General features: G+C 42.2%; 1 protein-coding gene across 10 annotated transcripts in view; it reads right to left on the bottom strand.

Moving 5' to 3' along the window:
* Positions 1-210: 210 nt before the first annotated feature.
* LCOR (ligand dependent nuclear receptor corepressor) overlaps positions 211-17139 on the bottom strand; it is a 90270-nt gene continuing 73341 nt past the window's right edge. For all 10 annotated transcript variants that reach the window (XM_084903488.1, XM_084903489.1, XM_084903495.1 and 7 more), the window contains one exon: positions 211-9329. In XM_084903488.1, the coding sequence (XP_084759614.1) occupies positions 5006-9329 (4324 nt within the window). In that variant the 3' untranslated portion in view covers positions 211-5005. The remainder of the gene's footprint in view (positions 9330-17139) is intronic.

Here is a 17139-nt window from a genome sequence, read left to right as displayed (position 1 = left end):
CAGGGCTTCTTATTCTTTAATAGACAAACATCACTCAGGGATAATGTGAAACAGTAGCCATGTGTGAAGATGAATTCACAAGAGTTCATAGGTTGGTTGACACTCAACTACTGAGCGTAGCCAGCTCAAGGGATGAGTTATATTAATAGCTATCTCAAAGGTTTCCCAATTCTGCTGTTTTAAATACAATAATCTTTTTATCCCCCCCTCCCCCCCCCCCCCCGAGAACATGCACAGGGAAGAGTACTAATCACTCGGAGGCAGGTACTGCCTTGCTAATGTGATGGACATAAGAAACATGATTTCATACTTACATTTTTTATTTGTTGGCTTGTCTTTAATAAAATTGTTTTGAAAGAAGAGTCTGGGAATTGGAAAAAAAAAAATCAGTGCCTATAGTTTTATTTTCCTAGAAGCTGGCCCAAAATATTATACAATCAACAATGCTTTGGGTTTGTGATTAGACTTTGTTTTCCCTCTGAAGACCTTTTCCATATGAATGTGAGGTTCAGAAAACTGAACACCCAACTAAATGCAGTCTCAACTAATTTGGAAAAAAGTAGAATCTTGACTTACTTTAAAAATAAACAAGAAGTGAGTCTAGTGTCAGGTCTATGATAGTGAAATGAACCCTGGCCAGTTTACTCAGTGGTTAGAGCATCAGCCCACAAGACCAAAGGGTTGCAGGTTCGAGTCCTGGTCAAGTGCCCATACCTCGATTGCAGGTTTGATCCCTGGCCCAGGTTGGGTGCATGCGAAAGGCAATCAGTTGATGTGAGATCTGTTTCTCTATCTAATCACCTCCTCCCTGCCTTCCACTTTCTAAGGATCAAAGGAAAGGATATCCTGGGATGAGAATGGGGGGGAGGGGGTGAAATGAGAGACCCAGGCCTCATAATTTTAGAACTCTGAATTCCTATTTGCTCACAGGCCGACTCGTTTTGTTTACTGTGATGGTTGAGTCTAAGAAGGAAGATAGGAGGCTAAGGTAGCTCAAGTTTCAGTAGATGGTAGTCAATGTGTTAAAGCAATGAAGTAACCTCTTTTGTTGCAAGAATAAATTAAAAATATAAAGGAAGAATTAAGTTGCAGTAAGATAAGGAGGGGCAGGAAAGAAAAGGACAGAGAGGGAAAGAGGCAGAAGAAAGGAGAAGACACATCAGGGAAGCTTTGTTCCTGAAAAAGGATTATTTTTCTCAAGCAAGGTCAGCAAACTTTCTTAAAGGTCCAGATAGTGAATATTTTAGGCTGTAGGCCACATGGTCTCTGTTGCAGCTCAACTTGCTGGAATGCAGTTGCAGACAACCCATACACAAACGGGCGTAGCTTTGTTCCAATAAACGTTTATTTACCAAAGAGGAACAAGCCCCAAATCTGCAGACTCTTGGTAAATTGTTTCTAAACCAACAGAGAGAGAGCCTTAAAACCAAAAGGACTGGGAAATGCCAGTCCAGTGCCAGGGACGATGAAAACACCAGCCTATTGATGGTGACACCAGAGCCTCGCCAGCCTGCATCACATAGCAGTCTTTCCCTACCAGGCTCTTAGCTCCACCCAGCAACAGGAACGCTGCCCCTAATGAGTGACAGCTCCCGCCCTCACCACAGAATCCATCACAAGGGAGAACAGAGACCAAACTTCGATTCAAAGTAACCAGCAGTGTTTTACCGATGACCTGTCTCAACAGGGAGAGGTTCACCTGCCAAGTGTGTGATGTGCAGAGGGTTGCATGAAAAGTACCGCATATGTGAAGGGATGATAGCTACACCTCTCCAACTATGCCACCTCAGCAACAATGAGGCATGGAAGCCACTGCTCAAGGTTATTTTTTAAAGGTAAGGCTTGTGTAGAAGTCTTTAATGAAATACAGACACAACAGAACTGGCTACCTAAGGGATGGAAGGGGCCAGCAATTGCACAATAGATGCTATTAACATTCCTATGTAGGAAACCTCCAGAGCAGAACCAAGGATCACGGTCTTCCCGCTGCGCTGTCTGAGGAAGTGCCAGGGTGAGGCTCATGCCGTCCTTCCAGACCCAGGGAGCCTCATGGGACAGAAGATGGGTCTGCAGAAGAGGACCCAGCTCTGGGTGGAGCACCAGTGATGCTTCCCAGGCATCTCCCAGCTTCTCCAAAAGCTAAGAGATACTCTTAGTGGTCTCTGGGCATCCACCTGAGTTCCATTAGGACAATCACTTCACTGAGCACAGGCCCAGAAGCAGAATTTCTTCCTGATTTGGAATCCAGAATGTGGGACAGACTGCCTTTGCATCTGATGGCAAGCCATACATGAGAAAGAGGCCTTTGCAAGAGGGGGGAACAAGGGGAGACTTGAGTCAATATCAAAGCCTGAGCTTAGAGGTGTCTGGGGACAGCATCGGCTTTAAGCGTAAAAAGGCCTTCCAGAGACAGCCCTCAAATCAATCTTTTTTCTTTTCTTTTTCCCTTTCTTTCTTTCTTTCTTTCTTTCTTTCTTTCTTTTCAAAATTAACTGAATCAGCAAAAAAACAAGATTCAACAAATACAAAAAAAATTCTAAACTTTTAATCTCATAATTATGCAGAATCCCAGTCTATTTAAGTGTAGTCACTACCATAAAGTGTAAGTTGATTTTAAAGATGATCCATAACATTAAGTGTATAAATAAATACATACACACACAATGAACTTTTCTCAAATGCTTTTTAGAATGGGAGAGAAGGCTATTATCTTGAAATGAACTTTTACAAACAAACGAACAAAAAAAAGAACGTAGAAAAGTCATGGAATGAATTATAAATCTGGAACTGGAACAGTTCCACCCACCTACTGCCTCACACCTCTAACACAATGCAAGCACCCTTCCAAAGTCGTCCATTGCAGCTAAGGGGGCACCTTGAACGCATGTACAGGAATTCGCACACCTGACATCGGCAAACCTCAGCTATAAGTCACCACAAAAACAATATCCAGTGACGACTCTACATAAAGATTTTTTTAAACTTTAAAACCACTTTTAAAAGATTAAACGAACTTACTCAAAACATATTAATGCTTTTGTGCAACTTAATGCTGAGAAAAGGTTGCCAACATACACACTCAGCAGTTTCATTAACATAGGTAGCTCTTCAATGGCCATAATCAAAGATATATATATATAAAAAAATGAGACTTATGGGATAGAGGAGACATTAGGAAAAAAATATATATCACGGCTTCACTGAAGATAGGTTTCACTATCTATGAAATTCAATACAACTCAATTTCCCACGAATCAAATGCTTTTTTCCAGGCCTATCCAATCATCAGAAGTTTTCATTGTACATATACAGCAAGCCTTTTACAGACTGGACAGAAGGCCTGTTTTATCAAGATCTAAACAAACTAAAGTATGAAAAAGTCCATCTGGGTTTATCTAAACTGGTCTGAAACAATCTAAATGGAACAATTTTTAATAGAAAGGACAGAGTAGCAGCTGTCCTTGTAAGCCTGTGTTGGTGACAGAGCATGTTTGAGAAACTGGTTGAGGCTTTAACAACTAAGTCTGTTTGTAGAATGGCCCAATGGAAATGTTGAGTACACGGTGTTCAATGGAGCATTGTTATAGGCACCAAGGCAAAGCCGATGCACCCCTGTGAGGCTTCACCCGGGAAAGGCAAACATCATCAATTACAAATACTGCAGCTCTCGCTTTTGAGCCTGATATGGCGAAGGCAGGAGTGATACTACAAGCATGAACTATGAGTACGGTGCTAACCAATCAGAACGGATCCCATTCTAAACTTGTACTTCCACATGAACATTAGATCGGGGTGCAGGCCATATGGGGCCACCATGAGATACTGGAGCTGTTTCCTCCAACTGCAAGTCTGCTGTGGCCTCTGCATAACTCTGAGCTCTTTTGACCTTTCTGAGCCTGATGCCAGAATGGTTTGCAGGATGTTCACAGAAACCCTTGGCTCCCAGTTCACGAATCCCCTAGCACAGTGCACGGGGAAGAGAGAATTTACTGTGGAACTGGGGTTAGGAGGCATTGGTGGCCAACAGCCAGAGACAAATGTACCCAAATGCACATGCACACACACATACTATTAAACTTTTCTACTACTGGAAATAACATTTTGGCTCTTTTTGAATATGGAAGTACTCAGGGTAAAAAGAAAATTAGCATAGTCACTCTCATCCTAATTGGCAAATTACAGCTATAAGCGGGGGTGGGGGGAACTTTGTTAGAGTGCTAGCAAGCTCAAGGCCCAAAATGAAAAGGATGGTAAGGACAAGTATTGCAAATAATTTTTAGAGGTCATAAGCCAAAATCAATACCTGGCAACACACCTTTTGTCTCATGGGCACATAATTTAGAATCCATTTTTCCTCCATGTGACAAAAGATCAAAGGTAGGAGGAGTGACCTACAATGAATGATTTTTTTTTTTTTAAAGGGGTAACAAATATTAACCTTTTACAAAATTTATAAATGCCCTCTGCATTCTCCACATACCATAAAAATGATTTGGTTTAGCTTTCAAATATCATTTAAACAGACAAACCAGACAGAGAGGGAAGTTCACTGCTGGGGTTTGCAGAGAGGAGCGTCTGCTCAAGTACGGACTGCAGGGAGCTGCTGGAAAGCTACTTTATGTGCATGACGGTGGTCTTCTCGGCTACAGTACAAGTGCTTGTGCATCAAGTATAAAATACAAGCCTTTATCACATAGATCAGCTTTTTAGCTTTTGTAAATTTTAAACACAAAAGGGATAAATAAGGCACTGTACTTTTAAAAACTACAACTGCTCGGTTCCAAGTTTAAAACCCAAGGAACAACCAGAATATAATATATAACTTCCCTTACTCAGCCTCGGAGAAAGACTGCAAGTTTCCTTCTCCATCTGAGATGCATTTTCTGACATCTCCATTAACTGCAGGTTTGAAAGGCTTGATAAGCTTATAAAAGCGGATTCAGTTAATGCAAAATAAAGGGTTCCTTCTGCAGAACAGTTTTACTCCTGGCTCCCGCCCCTGGCGTCACTTTGCCTCCAGCCGCCGCCGTTTGCTGTGGGAAGAGTCCAGCTTTGCCTTCAGCTTTCTCTTTCTCTGGGCTGCGCTGTTCTCCGGGGTTTTCACCAAGGGCCTGGCCCCAGCCTTTCCGCTGCTCTGCTTTCTGTTCGCGGCTTTCGGTGGCCTTGAAGCGGATTCACTTGCCCCCTTTGGCTTTGCAGGTTTGGTCGCTGTCTCTGAGGCAGGGCACTGGGTAGGTCTTTTGTTTGTGTTCTCTTTTTCTTTCCTGAAGGGAGGGCAGCTCTTCCCAGAGGGCTTTTTGGGGATCCTCACTTTATTTTCTTTCAAAGATGTCTTTTTGGGCAGTTGGCCTACTCTGTCCCTTGCAGCTGGCTTCTTGGCAGCGAGGGTCTTGGTGGCTCCATCGATATGCTTCTCTTTGCTGGCTTTCATCACCGCTCCCTTGTCCCTCCTGTCCTGAGCGCTGCCACCTTCGGTCCTCTTGTGCTTATTCTGAACTTCTGCTTTCAGCAAGATTTCAGACATCTGCTTCCCTTTCCTTCCCTTGGTTCCATCAGCACCCTTGGGTTTAATGGGAAACCCGTAGGCATCCACTTGCAGGGCGTGCCTGGGGGACATCAGAGGGTGGATGCACACACTTTTACAGCTCTGCTTACCTTCCACGGCCAGACCAGAAGGGCTTTCCTTCTTCTCGTTCTTGATCAAGCGCTGCTGAGCTCTGAGCTTTCCCCGAATATTCGAGTACTTCCGAAGGATCCGGGTGCTGGCTGGAGTCGGTGAGCCTGTAGAAGGATGGCTACTTCTACCTTCCTTGATCTCCTCTTTTCTGTCTTCAGAACTGGGGCCTCGGTTGACATCACTGCCATTCTCTGGCTCCACTTGGTCAGGATTCTCTCGAAACTTGGCCCAGAGCTTCTGCATTTTCCAGTTGTTCTTCGCAGGAGTAGCTCCGGGAAATTTCTTCAAGTGTTTTTTCAAGCGTTCAGCCTGCAGTGAACTGGGGTACAGGCTGGAAGGGGAGAACTTCTGAAGAGGGTGCTTGACGGGAGGTGTGTCTCCCGGAAGACGAGTGTTGAGCTTCTTCACGATGACCAGAGACCGGGTTTCAGTTGTCTCTAAGAACCATTTGCAGACATTAGACAATTTAAAGTTGGTCATGAACAGCATCTGAACAGGAGAAAACTTTTGAGCTTCCAACGCACCCTTACATTTCCGTGACCTTTTCTTGCTTTTCCAAATCTCCTTGAGCTTATCTGACCTGTTCCTCGCTCTTGGTGCTGGCTGGCCTTCTTTCTCCAGCTGGATCCAGCCTTTCTGAACTTTCATGTACTGGGCATTGAAGTTGGCAATGAGCTCTTGGTTTTCCTCCTCAGCACACCACTCCATAAACTTCGGCTGCTCGTTGACCACTTCTTCCCCATCGTCCTCATCTACGGGATCTTCACTCTCTGAAGCTTCGTTGTCCTTGGGTATTAGGTTTTCTTGTGCTGCTTCCTTTTCTGAAGTCACGTTTGTGGTATCCAAGGAGTCCAGAGAATGAGCATGTCTTAGGTTGTAGTTCGAAGACGACTGTCTCGTGAACTTTGGTACCCATTTTGAGGGCCCAGCATCATCATCGCTACTTGACAACTCGAGGACGATGGGTGGCTCCTCATGATCATCACCTTTATGCTGGGCGTTTGCACCGTCCATCTCATTTACAACCTCCTCCAGGTCGAGTGCAGGAACGGGTCCTGGCTTCTCTTCTGACTGCTCTGGGAAAGGACACGGAACACTTTCTAAGAGGTCCTGGGCACTTTTCTCACCTAACTTAGACTGGACATAGATTTCCAGTCTCTCTCCAGGCAGGGGCTGGCCAACTGTGGTAACAGGATCACTGTTGGGGAAAAGATCTCCTTCTTCTTCTCTTTTGGCCTCTTTGGCCAGCATGTTTTTAAAAGTCTGCCTAGTGATGATCCCACCTTCCTCGCCCTCCTGCTCAGCATCCTTCTCAGAGGGATTTTCATGGACATCTGGCTTTTCGGTGTCATCCAGAGCTTTTGGATGGAGACCCTCGGTCAACAAGTCCTCAGGTGTTGTTTCACCAGGGTCCTCTTCTTTTTTAGAACATTTTGCATCAGGGTTTTTAGAAACTTTGACCTCAGGGCAAGCAGAGGAAGAATCTGAACTTGGATTTCTTAGGTCCTTATCGGTAGAGGAAGAATCTGAAAGTTGACTTCTTAGGCACCTATCTGAGGCCTCAGGGCATTTTTTACCCTTTTTCTTCTTGTCCGAGTTCTCTTCAGGTGTGTCCATGGTTTGTTCGCACATATCTTTTTCTAAAGAATGTTTTCTATCATCACCTTCTTCCTCTAATTTTTCTGTACTACTTGCTGCTTTACTTTCCTCAATGTCACTGGGGTTTTTCTTAGTCAAAGTGCTGCTTTCCTTCAAGAGCGGGTCAGAATCCAGCTCCTGGGCATCTTCAGTCTCAGCCTCAGTACTGATGCTTTGCTCATCCTCAGCCTTTACCAGGCTTGCGGGAGGCTCCAAGCTTACGGGGGCACTTTGATTTTCTGAGCACAGAGGACTTTCTGCCCTTCTGACTGTTTCAGGAGAAGAACTAGGCCTAGTCCCAACATCTTCTCTGTCTCCCTCAGAAGAGCTCTCAGTAGAGGGAGCCAGGGGACAGTCCTCAGGTTCACTCGTCTCCTTGGCATCAGGCAGTTCAGCTGGGTGTTGGTCTTGTTCAGGGGAAGCGATTCCACTTGCTGTGGGAGCTGCGACCATGGAGCTGCCTTCGGGCATGTCCTCTTCCGGAAGGTGAGCTGGGAGAGGGCATGCCGGGCTGGAGGCTGTTGTTTCCTCTGACCTCGGGGAGCTGGTTGGATTGGGTTGGTTTACTGTGGGGCAAACCTCAGGCTCTTGAGATTTCTTCTCAGATGAAGTGTCGCTGTCTCCTTCCTTGGGGGAGGTTATTTCTTCACGAGGCTCTTCAGCGTTGTCCTCTCTGGGAGGCTGCACATCCGCCGTAAGTCTCGGGGGTGAACTGATGAGGGTCTGCTTGGGAGTGACCACTGCCTCAGATGCCAGTGTCGAGCAGCTTGGTTTTTCTTGGGAGTGTAAGTTTCTGGCCAGTGTGCGAACAGTCGGCAGCTCACAACAATCACCATTGAAATAGTATCCTCGAGTACTTTTTCTGGCTGTTTTCCGAGAAGACAACATTGATCTCTGATTCTCAAAGTGGCATTCTGTTATTGGCTGACTGATATAAACGACATCACACTGGTTATCATAATCATTTATCCTCAGCCCTGATGCCCTTTTACTCTTCCGAGCTGTCTTGATGGAGGCTGACAACATCTTGGTTCGAGAGTGTCCACTGGATGCTTTGTGCACAGCTGGCATGGGGCTGGGGGCTAACCAACCATCTTTGGAATGATCATACTGGCCCTTGTCGCTGGGATGCAAATGGTAACCCACCTTATTTCTTCCTAGTGAGTGAAGATGGTTCTCTTGCTTTGGCCTTGAATCTTGTTCACTTGCCTCTAACTCCTGGCACAAAGGCATTCTGGAGCTACACTGTAAAGTATTCTCTTTGTCAGCAGTTCTAGATGAATTCCCTGTAAACTCCGAGTCCCAAGTCTCTTCTGATAAAGCTCTGAATGAATGTCTTTGAGAAACAATACAGGTGTTCTCCTCACTAGTTTCAGTTGCCGATTTTCCTGCAACTAGATTTTCTACTAAAGCTGAACTCTGCATATGGTCTTTACCACCCTCACATGCTTTCACATTTGTGTCTTGCTCCTGTCCAGTGGTTTGGCCCTCCACACTCTTAGAGGTGTGATGGAGGTTGAACGGGGAAGAATTAGATGTACTAAGGTGTCCCAGAGTGGAACTATCCGTTGAACTCTCAGAATTAGATTTAGTGGTTGGAAGTTCAGAGGAATCTTTCTGTACATCAGTCAAGGCATTCTCTCTTCCATCTACAGAGTTTGTCTCAGGAGGAGGCTCCTTCGGGGCCTTTTCTGCCAAGGGTGGAGGACTGTGAGAGCCTGAGGAGTCTATCAAATCTACAGAATGAGGAGACTTCATCTCGAGACATAGAGCATCATTTTCCTTATGTCTGGTGCCTAGCTGGGCACAGTCAGCATTGCAATTGGATGCATCCATTGCTCCAGAATCAGAAGGTTGCAGGTCCTCGGTGTCTGGCTGAGATTCGGTGTACAGATCGTTCAGAACACGAATGAACTGCTTCTGATGATGAGTGCACAATTTGACCATAAACTTCTCCAGAGGGGACTTCGACTGATTGTTAGAATCTACTGCTATTGCCTCTGTTGAGTTCTCACTAGACAGACAAAGAGAAAGAAGGAATTAGAATGGTCATTTTGCAAAGAACCATTTTTACATTCTGAAATTCACCAGATGTTACTCATGTTATAAAGAGTGAACACTGAAGCCAAAACTGTTTCTAAATGCCTACATACCTTTGCTTCAAAAATTAATCTTTATCCAATTAAGTATAAGGCTGCTCTACTCTCAATTTTTAGTGACAACATCCTTCATACTTTTAAAATGATCATTCACAAATAATTTTTATCTCCTAAAGAAGAAATATTGAAAATAAATGTTTTTGGAAAAAACTAAATTTTGGTATTATTATTAACTCCAATTAGTCAATATATACTTTTGTTTTAGATCTGGATACTACTGTTAAATAATTATTGTTTTATAAGTCGACAACACTGACAAAAATTCGGGCACATTACATTACAAATCATGGTGTAGAAATACTTTGAGAAATTATAGTTTTAATATGGTTTATCAGCCCGACCAATTAGCTAGACTTTTTAATTCTGCAAATAATAATGCAGGGACCCTCTACCCCTTTTCTGGGGTATGGATGAACTAAGATCAATAATTTCACATTTCATACACATTGAAAAATGGAATGACAAGCCATTCCTGATTCCTAGCCTCTAAGTGAGAAAATAGATGTGAAATGACATTGTAAACTGTAGGGCTTTGTCAATGCAAGGTGGTGTTAAGTCTTTAGTCAAACCCCAACTTTGGCATTGTCTTAGACCTTCAATAACCACTTTTTAATAATCCACAGGAAGTCATTCTACATTAAAGAACCACTTTCACACTTTATAAGTCATCCAGGACAATTCTTAGAGTTTAACCTGGATAGTGGGGGCAGTAGGAAAAAACCATACAAGATTCAAAACAGGCAAAGGCAATTCCTGGCTAGACAGCCAAGAGTTTGCAAGAGCGACTCAGTGTTTCTGGATGTCTGGGTTTTACTAAGCCCATGCAGCTGGAGTGCTCCAGTGCTCTGGAGTTTTATACACTCTCTCAATCTCTCTCTCTGGATTACATTTCTTCAGAAGCCTATTATCTGACTCTTTAAGTAACATGGCAAAGCACGGAGGGCAGCTTAATAAATGTGCTGAACAGATGTTGTTTGATAATATCTCCAAGATAACTCTTCTTTTCTTGAATCTGTGACATTATCTCCCAGCCATGAAGTGCCTTATAGGAAAGCTTACCCTAGCCAACCTACACCAGCCTCCTACTTCCCCATCCTCCTCTCGCCTCTGAAACAGTAGGGTTTTCTTGGAAAGAGCACAGATTGTGGAGTCTGAAAAACCTACATTCTACTTCTCACTCTGCTATTTAGTAGTTACAGAATCTGAGGAAAATGAAACTTTCTGAACGTGGTTTCTTCGTCAGTAAATTGCAGCTGAATACCAGTATTTCAAAGGATTGATGTGAGATATTAGATAATGAACATAAAGCACAAAGCACCAAAAGCAGGTCTCCATTTTAGTTTCTCTGTTCCTGGCTCAGGAGATTTTAGGATCAAGTGGTGAAAAATTGCTGACACGTGTAAATACAGAACAAAATGAAACTATTAGTGAACTCTGTTAAGACTTTTACAAGTGAAAGATTAGACTGTTTTATGTTCACAACTAGCAAGACAGCACTTTTCTCCAGCGGTTCTATGAATATCTGAACTGGTCTATGTTAGGCTGCAGGTTAGATGGACATGTCTTGGAAACTGCCTACCTCAAACTTGAAAATGATCATGAAATTGTGAGTAAACCACGAAAAAATATTATTACAGAATTATCACAGGTGTAGGGGATGATGAACTTTAAAGTATACGATGGCAATGGGGCAAAATTCTAACGAAAATAAGAAAAGCAACTAGAAAAAATTCATTGAGTACTCCTATGATATATGTATTTTTCTCTATATATATTGTCCTTCAGGAAAGTTTTTAAAAGGCAACATCTGGAAGGGCAACAGGAAGAGTTTCCTCCTGCTGTGTGAGAATGGCAATAATCTCCTTCCCTCTGAGCAGGTGAGACACCAATGACACCCAGAGGTGGGGGGCTATTAAGTCATTCCACCTCTAGGACTCAACGAGACATACACAGGAGCTTAACTCCTCAAGCAGTTGCAGACTTTGCAGCTGGAGGAACAGTCAGAGGGCCCTGCTGAAGGACCCCGTCCAGAAAGTACTTTGTGACTATGTCGATCAGATGGTATCAACAGTAGAGTAACCAGAAATAATCAAAAAGCAAGTGTTGCAGCATAGCAAGTTCTAAGCCTCAAGTGATATCGAACTCCCTTTATGGTTGTAAGACTTGGATCTGCTGCTGTTACGTATTTCAATAATTTAATAGTGCTTCAATATTTAGTTATCCCAAAGAGTCATACAACCAACCCTGAAGCAATGGCTATGGCAATGTGGTTTAGGACAGACGAGTCCAGACAGCCATAGGTAGGTATGAACTAATCTGCAAGGTCATAGTAAGGGGAGGTGGTGTCTTCACAAACAACCCACTGAACTCTGTCTACCCTGAACACTGCAGTGCAGCACTTGGAGGCTGAAACACAGCATCAGAGAGGCGGGCACAGGCTACACCAGCCTTAAGAGGCATTTACAGCAGTGGTTTAGGGAACCTCAGGAGATAAAAATATTAAAATTGCAAATGGCAACCTGACTAGTGAGAAAGAGACTTCAACAAAGGGTTATTTGCGTGTGTGTTTTCTTGGTACAAAGGATCAGGGCTGATGTACTAGTGAACCACAGGTCATCAGAGCAAGCCATAGGATGCTCCTTACCAATTACACCTTGGCCACCACAAAGTGATCCCACCTGGAGTGACTGCACGTGTTCCTGAAATCCTATGCCATAATGCTTTCATAAAATTCACTGGCAATCCCCCTAACCAGTTTGGCTCAGTGGACAGAGTGTCGGCCTACAGACTGACGGGTCTCAGGTTCTATTCTGGTCAAGGGCATGTACCTTGGTTGTGGGCACATCCCCAGTAGGGGGTGTTCAGGAGGCAGCTGATCGATGTTTCTCTCTCATCGATGTTTCTAATTCTCTATCCCTCTCCCTTCCTCTCTGTAAAAAGTCAATAAAATATACTTAAAAAATTCACTGGCAATTATAAGGGGTCTTGTATATTTATTCTATAATTTATATCTTTTTCAGATTCAATTGGTCTATCTTTGTTGTAGCTTCCCAAGCAAATATAAGCTATATGTATGTACATAGGGACCACATTTCTGGTTTCCTCTTAGCAAGAAAGAAGGGATGGGAAGGGAGCATCAGGGATGATTCTGGGTTTTCTTCCTGGGCAGCACCATTTAGTGAGATAGGAACAAAGGCAATGGAGCTGGCGGTTGGTGATTGTTAGGGTGTGTTGTGTCTGATGGGCTCTGTTCTGTACACACTGAGTGGATTTCTAAGATTCTGAATCTGAGATGTCTGGTTGGCAACTGGACACTCAGGCATGAGCCCACTAGTAGCTTCAATTGGATCTTGATGTTAATACTAACCGTGTCATTCAATGGCCCTGTCATAATAACTAACTTTATAACTATAGTAATAAAATCACTTCTGATTGTGCCTCTACATTATCCAGCTTCCCACCTTGTTTGATATTTCTCTAGAAATTTTCTCAATAGTTTTAGATGAATTTTAATTTCATATCATTTGAATGTTAATTTTAAAAATTAATCTCAATTCTTGAAGTTTAATTCTATTAGAATTTTTTTCATGTTTAAACAATAGGTGCTAGCCAGTTGTGCTCTAGTTTTAAACAGCTAGTGTTTACCTTTACTTCTAGTTATTCAATTTTTCCAATAGCCTTAATAGAGCCAAAAGGTATTATTTATCCTGGTTTAGAATCCTCTAGGCAGTAAGCAGGGAAAGTACAGGGGCTGAGTTTCTGTTCCATAGACCATTCATTCATCAGCCAAAGGGGAAGCCCTATGTTTTAGTTCAGGGATTATAGTCAATACCACAGTATGTCTCACATCTGACTATAACATATCTTTATAAGAATAACAGTTCATCACAGATTTTGAAATCACTTGTTTGAGTTCGTGTTTCTACCACTCAATAACAGGACTCTTTATAAGAGTTAAGTGGGTTATTTATGAATCAGAAATTACTTTACCACCACCACTGAAGAGCAGTAAGATTCTAGGGACTGGTAAATGAAAGAAAGGGCTGTGGGAAGAGGGGAACTTGATTTCCAACTACCTGGACTAGTTTTGAGTTTCTTATGGTGAGTAATGGCCTTCAAGGCCTTAAATGTCAAATTCTTAAGGGTGTGGTAAAAGGATAAGATAATATTCATAAAAACTTGGAAAGGCATAGTTTAAGAATGATGTTATTTCACAATCCTATCTTTAATGATTTACTCAACGATGTTTTTCTAGATCAGAGGTTAGACACAGCAGAACTCACCTACTTTGTCAATACTGCAATACTTAAATTACCCCAAGGAAAGCATTCCTGTGGTTAATATAAATGGTGGATTGACAATGCCATGTTATTTAGGGTAAAACACAGATCAAATAGAGATGTGGCAGAGAGCTAAAACGACAATTTTAAGAGTCTAGAATTTGGGATTGGTGGATTCAGGTAGTCAATATCTGTTCTTTACCAATAAAATTGCTTGATGGCAAGATTAACATCATTAATAACCAAAATATATTCTTGACTTAAAAAGATCATTAGAGACAGTGAAGGATATCTGGATGGGAGCTAGTCTTAGTGGCAGGAAATGGTAGTTGCAATAAAAGAGAAGGGGAGAGAAAGCGAGAGAATACATTAGACCCAACAGTCAAGAGCTGCAAATTTGGCTTAACTCTTCTCTTTAAATATGAGAAAACATAAACATAAAAATGTGTCATCAGCCCCCCTTCAAGGCAATAAATGTTATTGTTTAGTGTTTTGTTTTGCCAAATGGTAATCTGAAATTCTCTAATTCCTTACCTCTGGTTCTTTTAAATAAGCACCAAAAATGTATTCAAGGACCTGAGTAGGTCTGCTGACAAGTCTTTGCCCTACCCTGGGAAATGCATCTACCCTTGCGGGGAGGCTTCAGAGGCTGGGAAAGACATGGAATTTTGAACCAGATGGCATACATTAAAACATTACAGTTGTTGAAAGGGGGATATCCCTAACTGATATAAGTACTGATTTGGTGAGAGGACAAACCTAAGTTATTAATCTAATGAGTATTAAAAGAATTCTTAAAAAGCACTGAAATATTCTTTAAGAAATAAGATAATGATTTCAGACAAAGGGGACAGACCCCGGCCCAGGGCTGAAATGAACAGAAAAAGAATGTCTATCACTAGCTTGCCTTAGTGGAGCCAGATTAAAGAAAGGTCTGGATGTTAAAAGCATAACTGACATTTTATGATGTCAGGCTTAGATGGGAGCTCATGACAAGCTAGTAAGACTGGCTGTGTGTGTGTGTGTGTGTGTGTGTGTGTGTGTGTGTGTGTGAAGGGATTAAAAATCTATGTTGTTCTTTGAGGGAAATTTCCCTTTAATTCCCAATTTAAATGACCAGGACCATGATAGACTAAAATACTCCTGCTTAAGCAGAATATAGAGGTGCTCACTCTCCAAGCGAGAGAAAACATATCATGTCACGATGCTCTTTTAAAGAGGGTGGGGGGTAAGAAACATTTGCCAAGATCTAATAGAGGCCAAGGACTGCACTATTTCCCTAGAGTGGGACTGAGAGAAGTCAGAGTTCAGACAAAATTCCCATTGCACTTCTTTTGAAATAATAATGATTCTGACAATAAAAATAAACCCAAACAAAAACCCACACCACCATCTTGCAGGGCAGTGTGTGTGCAGGGGAAATAGGGGGGCCTAAAGGAGGCAGGGGGAGCCTAAAAAACGAGCAGTCGGACATCCCTCTCACAATCCAGGACTGTGGGCTCCCAACTGCTTGCCTTCCTGATTACCCGCTTGTCTGCCAGCCTGATGACCCCCTAACCACGCCCCTGCCAGCCTGATTGCCCCCAACTGCCCTCCCCTGCTGGTCATCTTGTTGTGGCCATCTTGTGTCCACATGGGGACAGCCATACTGTGTGTTGGAGTGATGGTCAATTTGCATATTATTCTTTTATTAAATGGGAGATATATATATAGTTTAAAATATAGGGACAAACAAAGTACTTTTATCTCTACCATTCTCTCTGGGGTGCTCTCAGAATTAACAGTCTTTTATAATCATTCCATGCACTTCTCTTTGGAAGGACTCAAGACTGCTGTTGAAGATCTACTAGCGTGAACCAAGCAGAATCAGCTGAATATTCAAGTCTTTACTCAGGAATATTGGAAAACAAAATGTAACTAAATGTACACACACAAACACACACACACACTCACATTCATACACACACATATACTAGTATATATATTCAACTTAGGTATTTATTATACCTCAATCTTATTCCTAGTTCCATGACCTCTCTTGCTCCCAGTTCAATTACACTGATTCAACTTCCCTTGGAGAATACTACATTCTAAGCACCCTGCCATTTGTCTTTCCTCATTTTAAACTTTGCTTCATATTATCCAGAACAGCCATCTTCTCAAAGATTAAAATCAGCTTCCTACTGCTCACACTCTATCCTCCTTAGCACCTCTTTCCCAGGGGCTATTAGATACTTCTCTGCTCTCATGCTGTTTCCACCTGAACAGTATGGTTGACTTGTCTGTCTCCTCCACTGGATAGTGAACCATCTCTAGGTCCAGGACTTGGTAGCTTTGCTGCCTAGAACTTCGGGTTTAGCTCAGCTCAGGCATAAGTAACTAATGAATAAGCTAACCCAATAAATTACTACAGAGGGAAAATATTTTTCCTAAGACACTTTTCAAAGGAATTAAAAAGGGCAGAGGAAATATTTTGACACATAATCATAAGGGAAAAGAAGAAACTTACAATGAAAATGAATTCAAATCAATGAGGCAGGGAAAGAGAATCTTAAAGGCCCAACAGTCCTGACTTTAAGCACATAGGAGGGGTGCTAGTATATGCTCCAAGGTATCAGAAAAACGGGGGTAAAAGGTATGGTTTACATAATGGCTTTCAAAAGCAATTTAATTTTGACTGTGACCCAGTATGTATATCCCAGTTTTGTATGTGTATGACAACACACAACTTTCAATGAAATAGTATTTATCCTTATGTGTACTCTGTTCTCTTTTTTTCTTTTTAAAATATTGGTTAGGATCCACAAAATTGATCTTACTACCAACAAGTTGCAACTGGTTGATCCATTTTGAAAACCTGGTCTATTCAGACTCACCAATTCCTAGCACCTCATAAGAATTTGCTATTCTGGTTACTTTCTTAATCCATCTCTATCTAAAGTTACAGTGCCAGGTTTTCCTGACAAACTATCTCAAGTCAACTTAGTAGATACTGGAATGAACACCTTGAACTGTGCTAGCTAGGATCCAAATTATCTGTTTGAAATGTGCAGAGCTCCCATTAGATAAGAGTGCAACTAAAACCACATTCAATAGGCATAAGACCCCCCAAATTATTTCACTGGAAAACTAAAGTTTTGATGATTAAACACTCTGTATGCACAAATCCCCACAGTTCTACACTTAGCTAAGTGATCTTCCTAGTATATATCAAGTTGAAAAAAATTTCAAGTACCAAATAATCCCTATAGCTTCATATAGCTGATCAAAAAATAAAGCTAGCAAGAAGAATGCAATTAACATTCTAAAACTACTAGTCAACAAACCATAGCATTCTTTCATGCCTATAAAAAGCTCCAAATTTAATACTCGGAAATTTTGATAT

The sequence above is a fragment of the Pipistrellus hanaki genome (assembly GCF_964339955.1).
Source record: "Pipistrellus hanaki genome assembly, chromosome: 14".
Classification (NCBI taxonomy): Eukaryota; Metazoa; Chordata; class Mammalia; order Chiroptera; family Vespertilionidae; genus Pipistrellus; species Pipistrellus hanaki.
The sequence above is the reverse complement of the archived record's forward strand: the minus strand, read 5'-3'. Positions and strand labels throughout refer to the sequence as shown.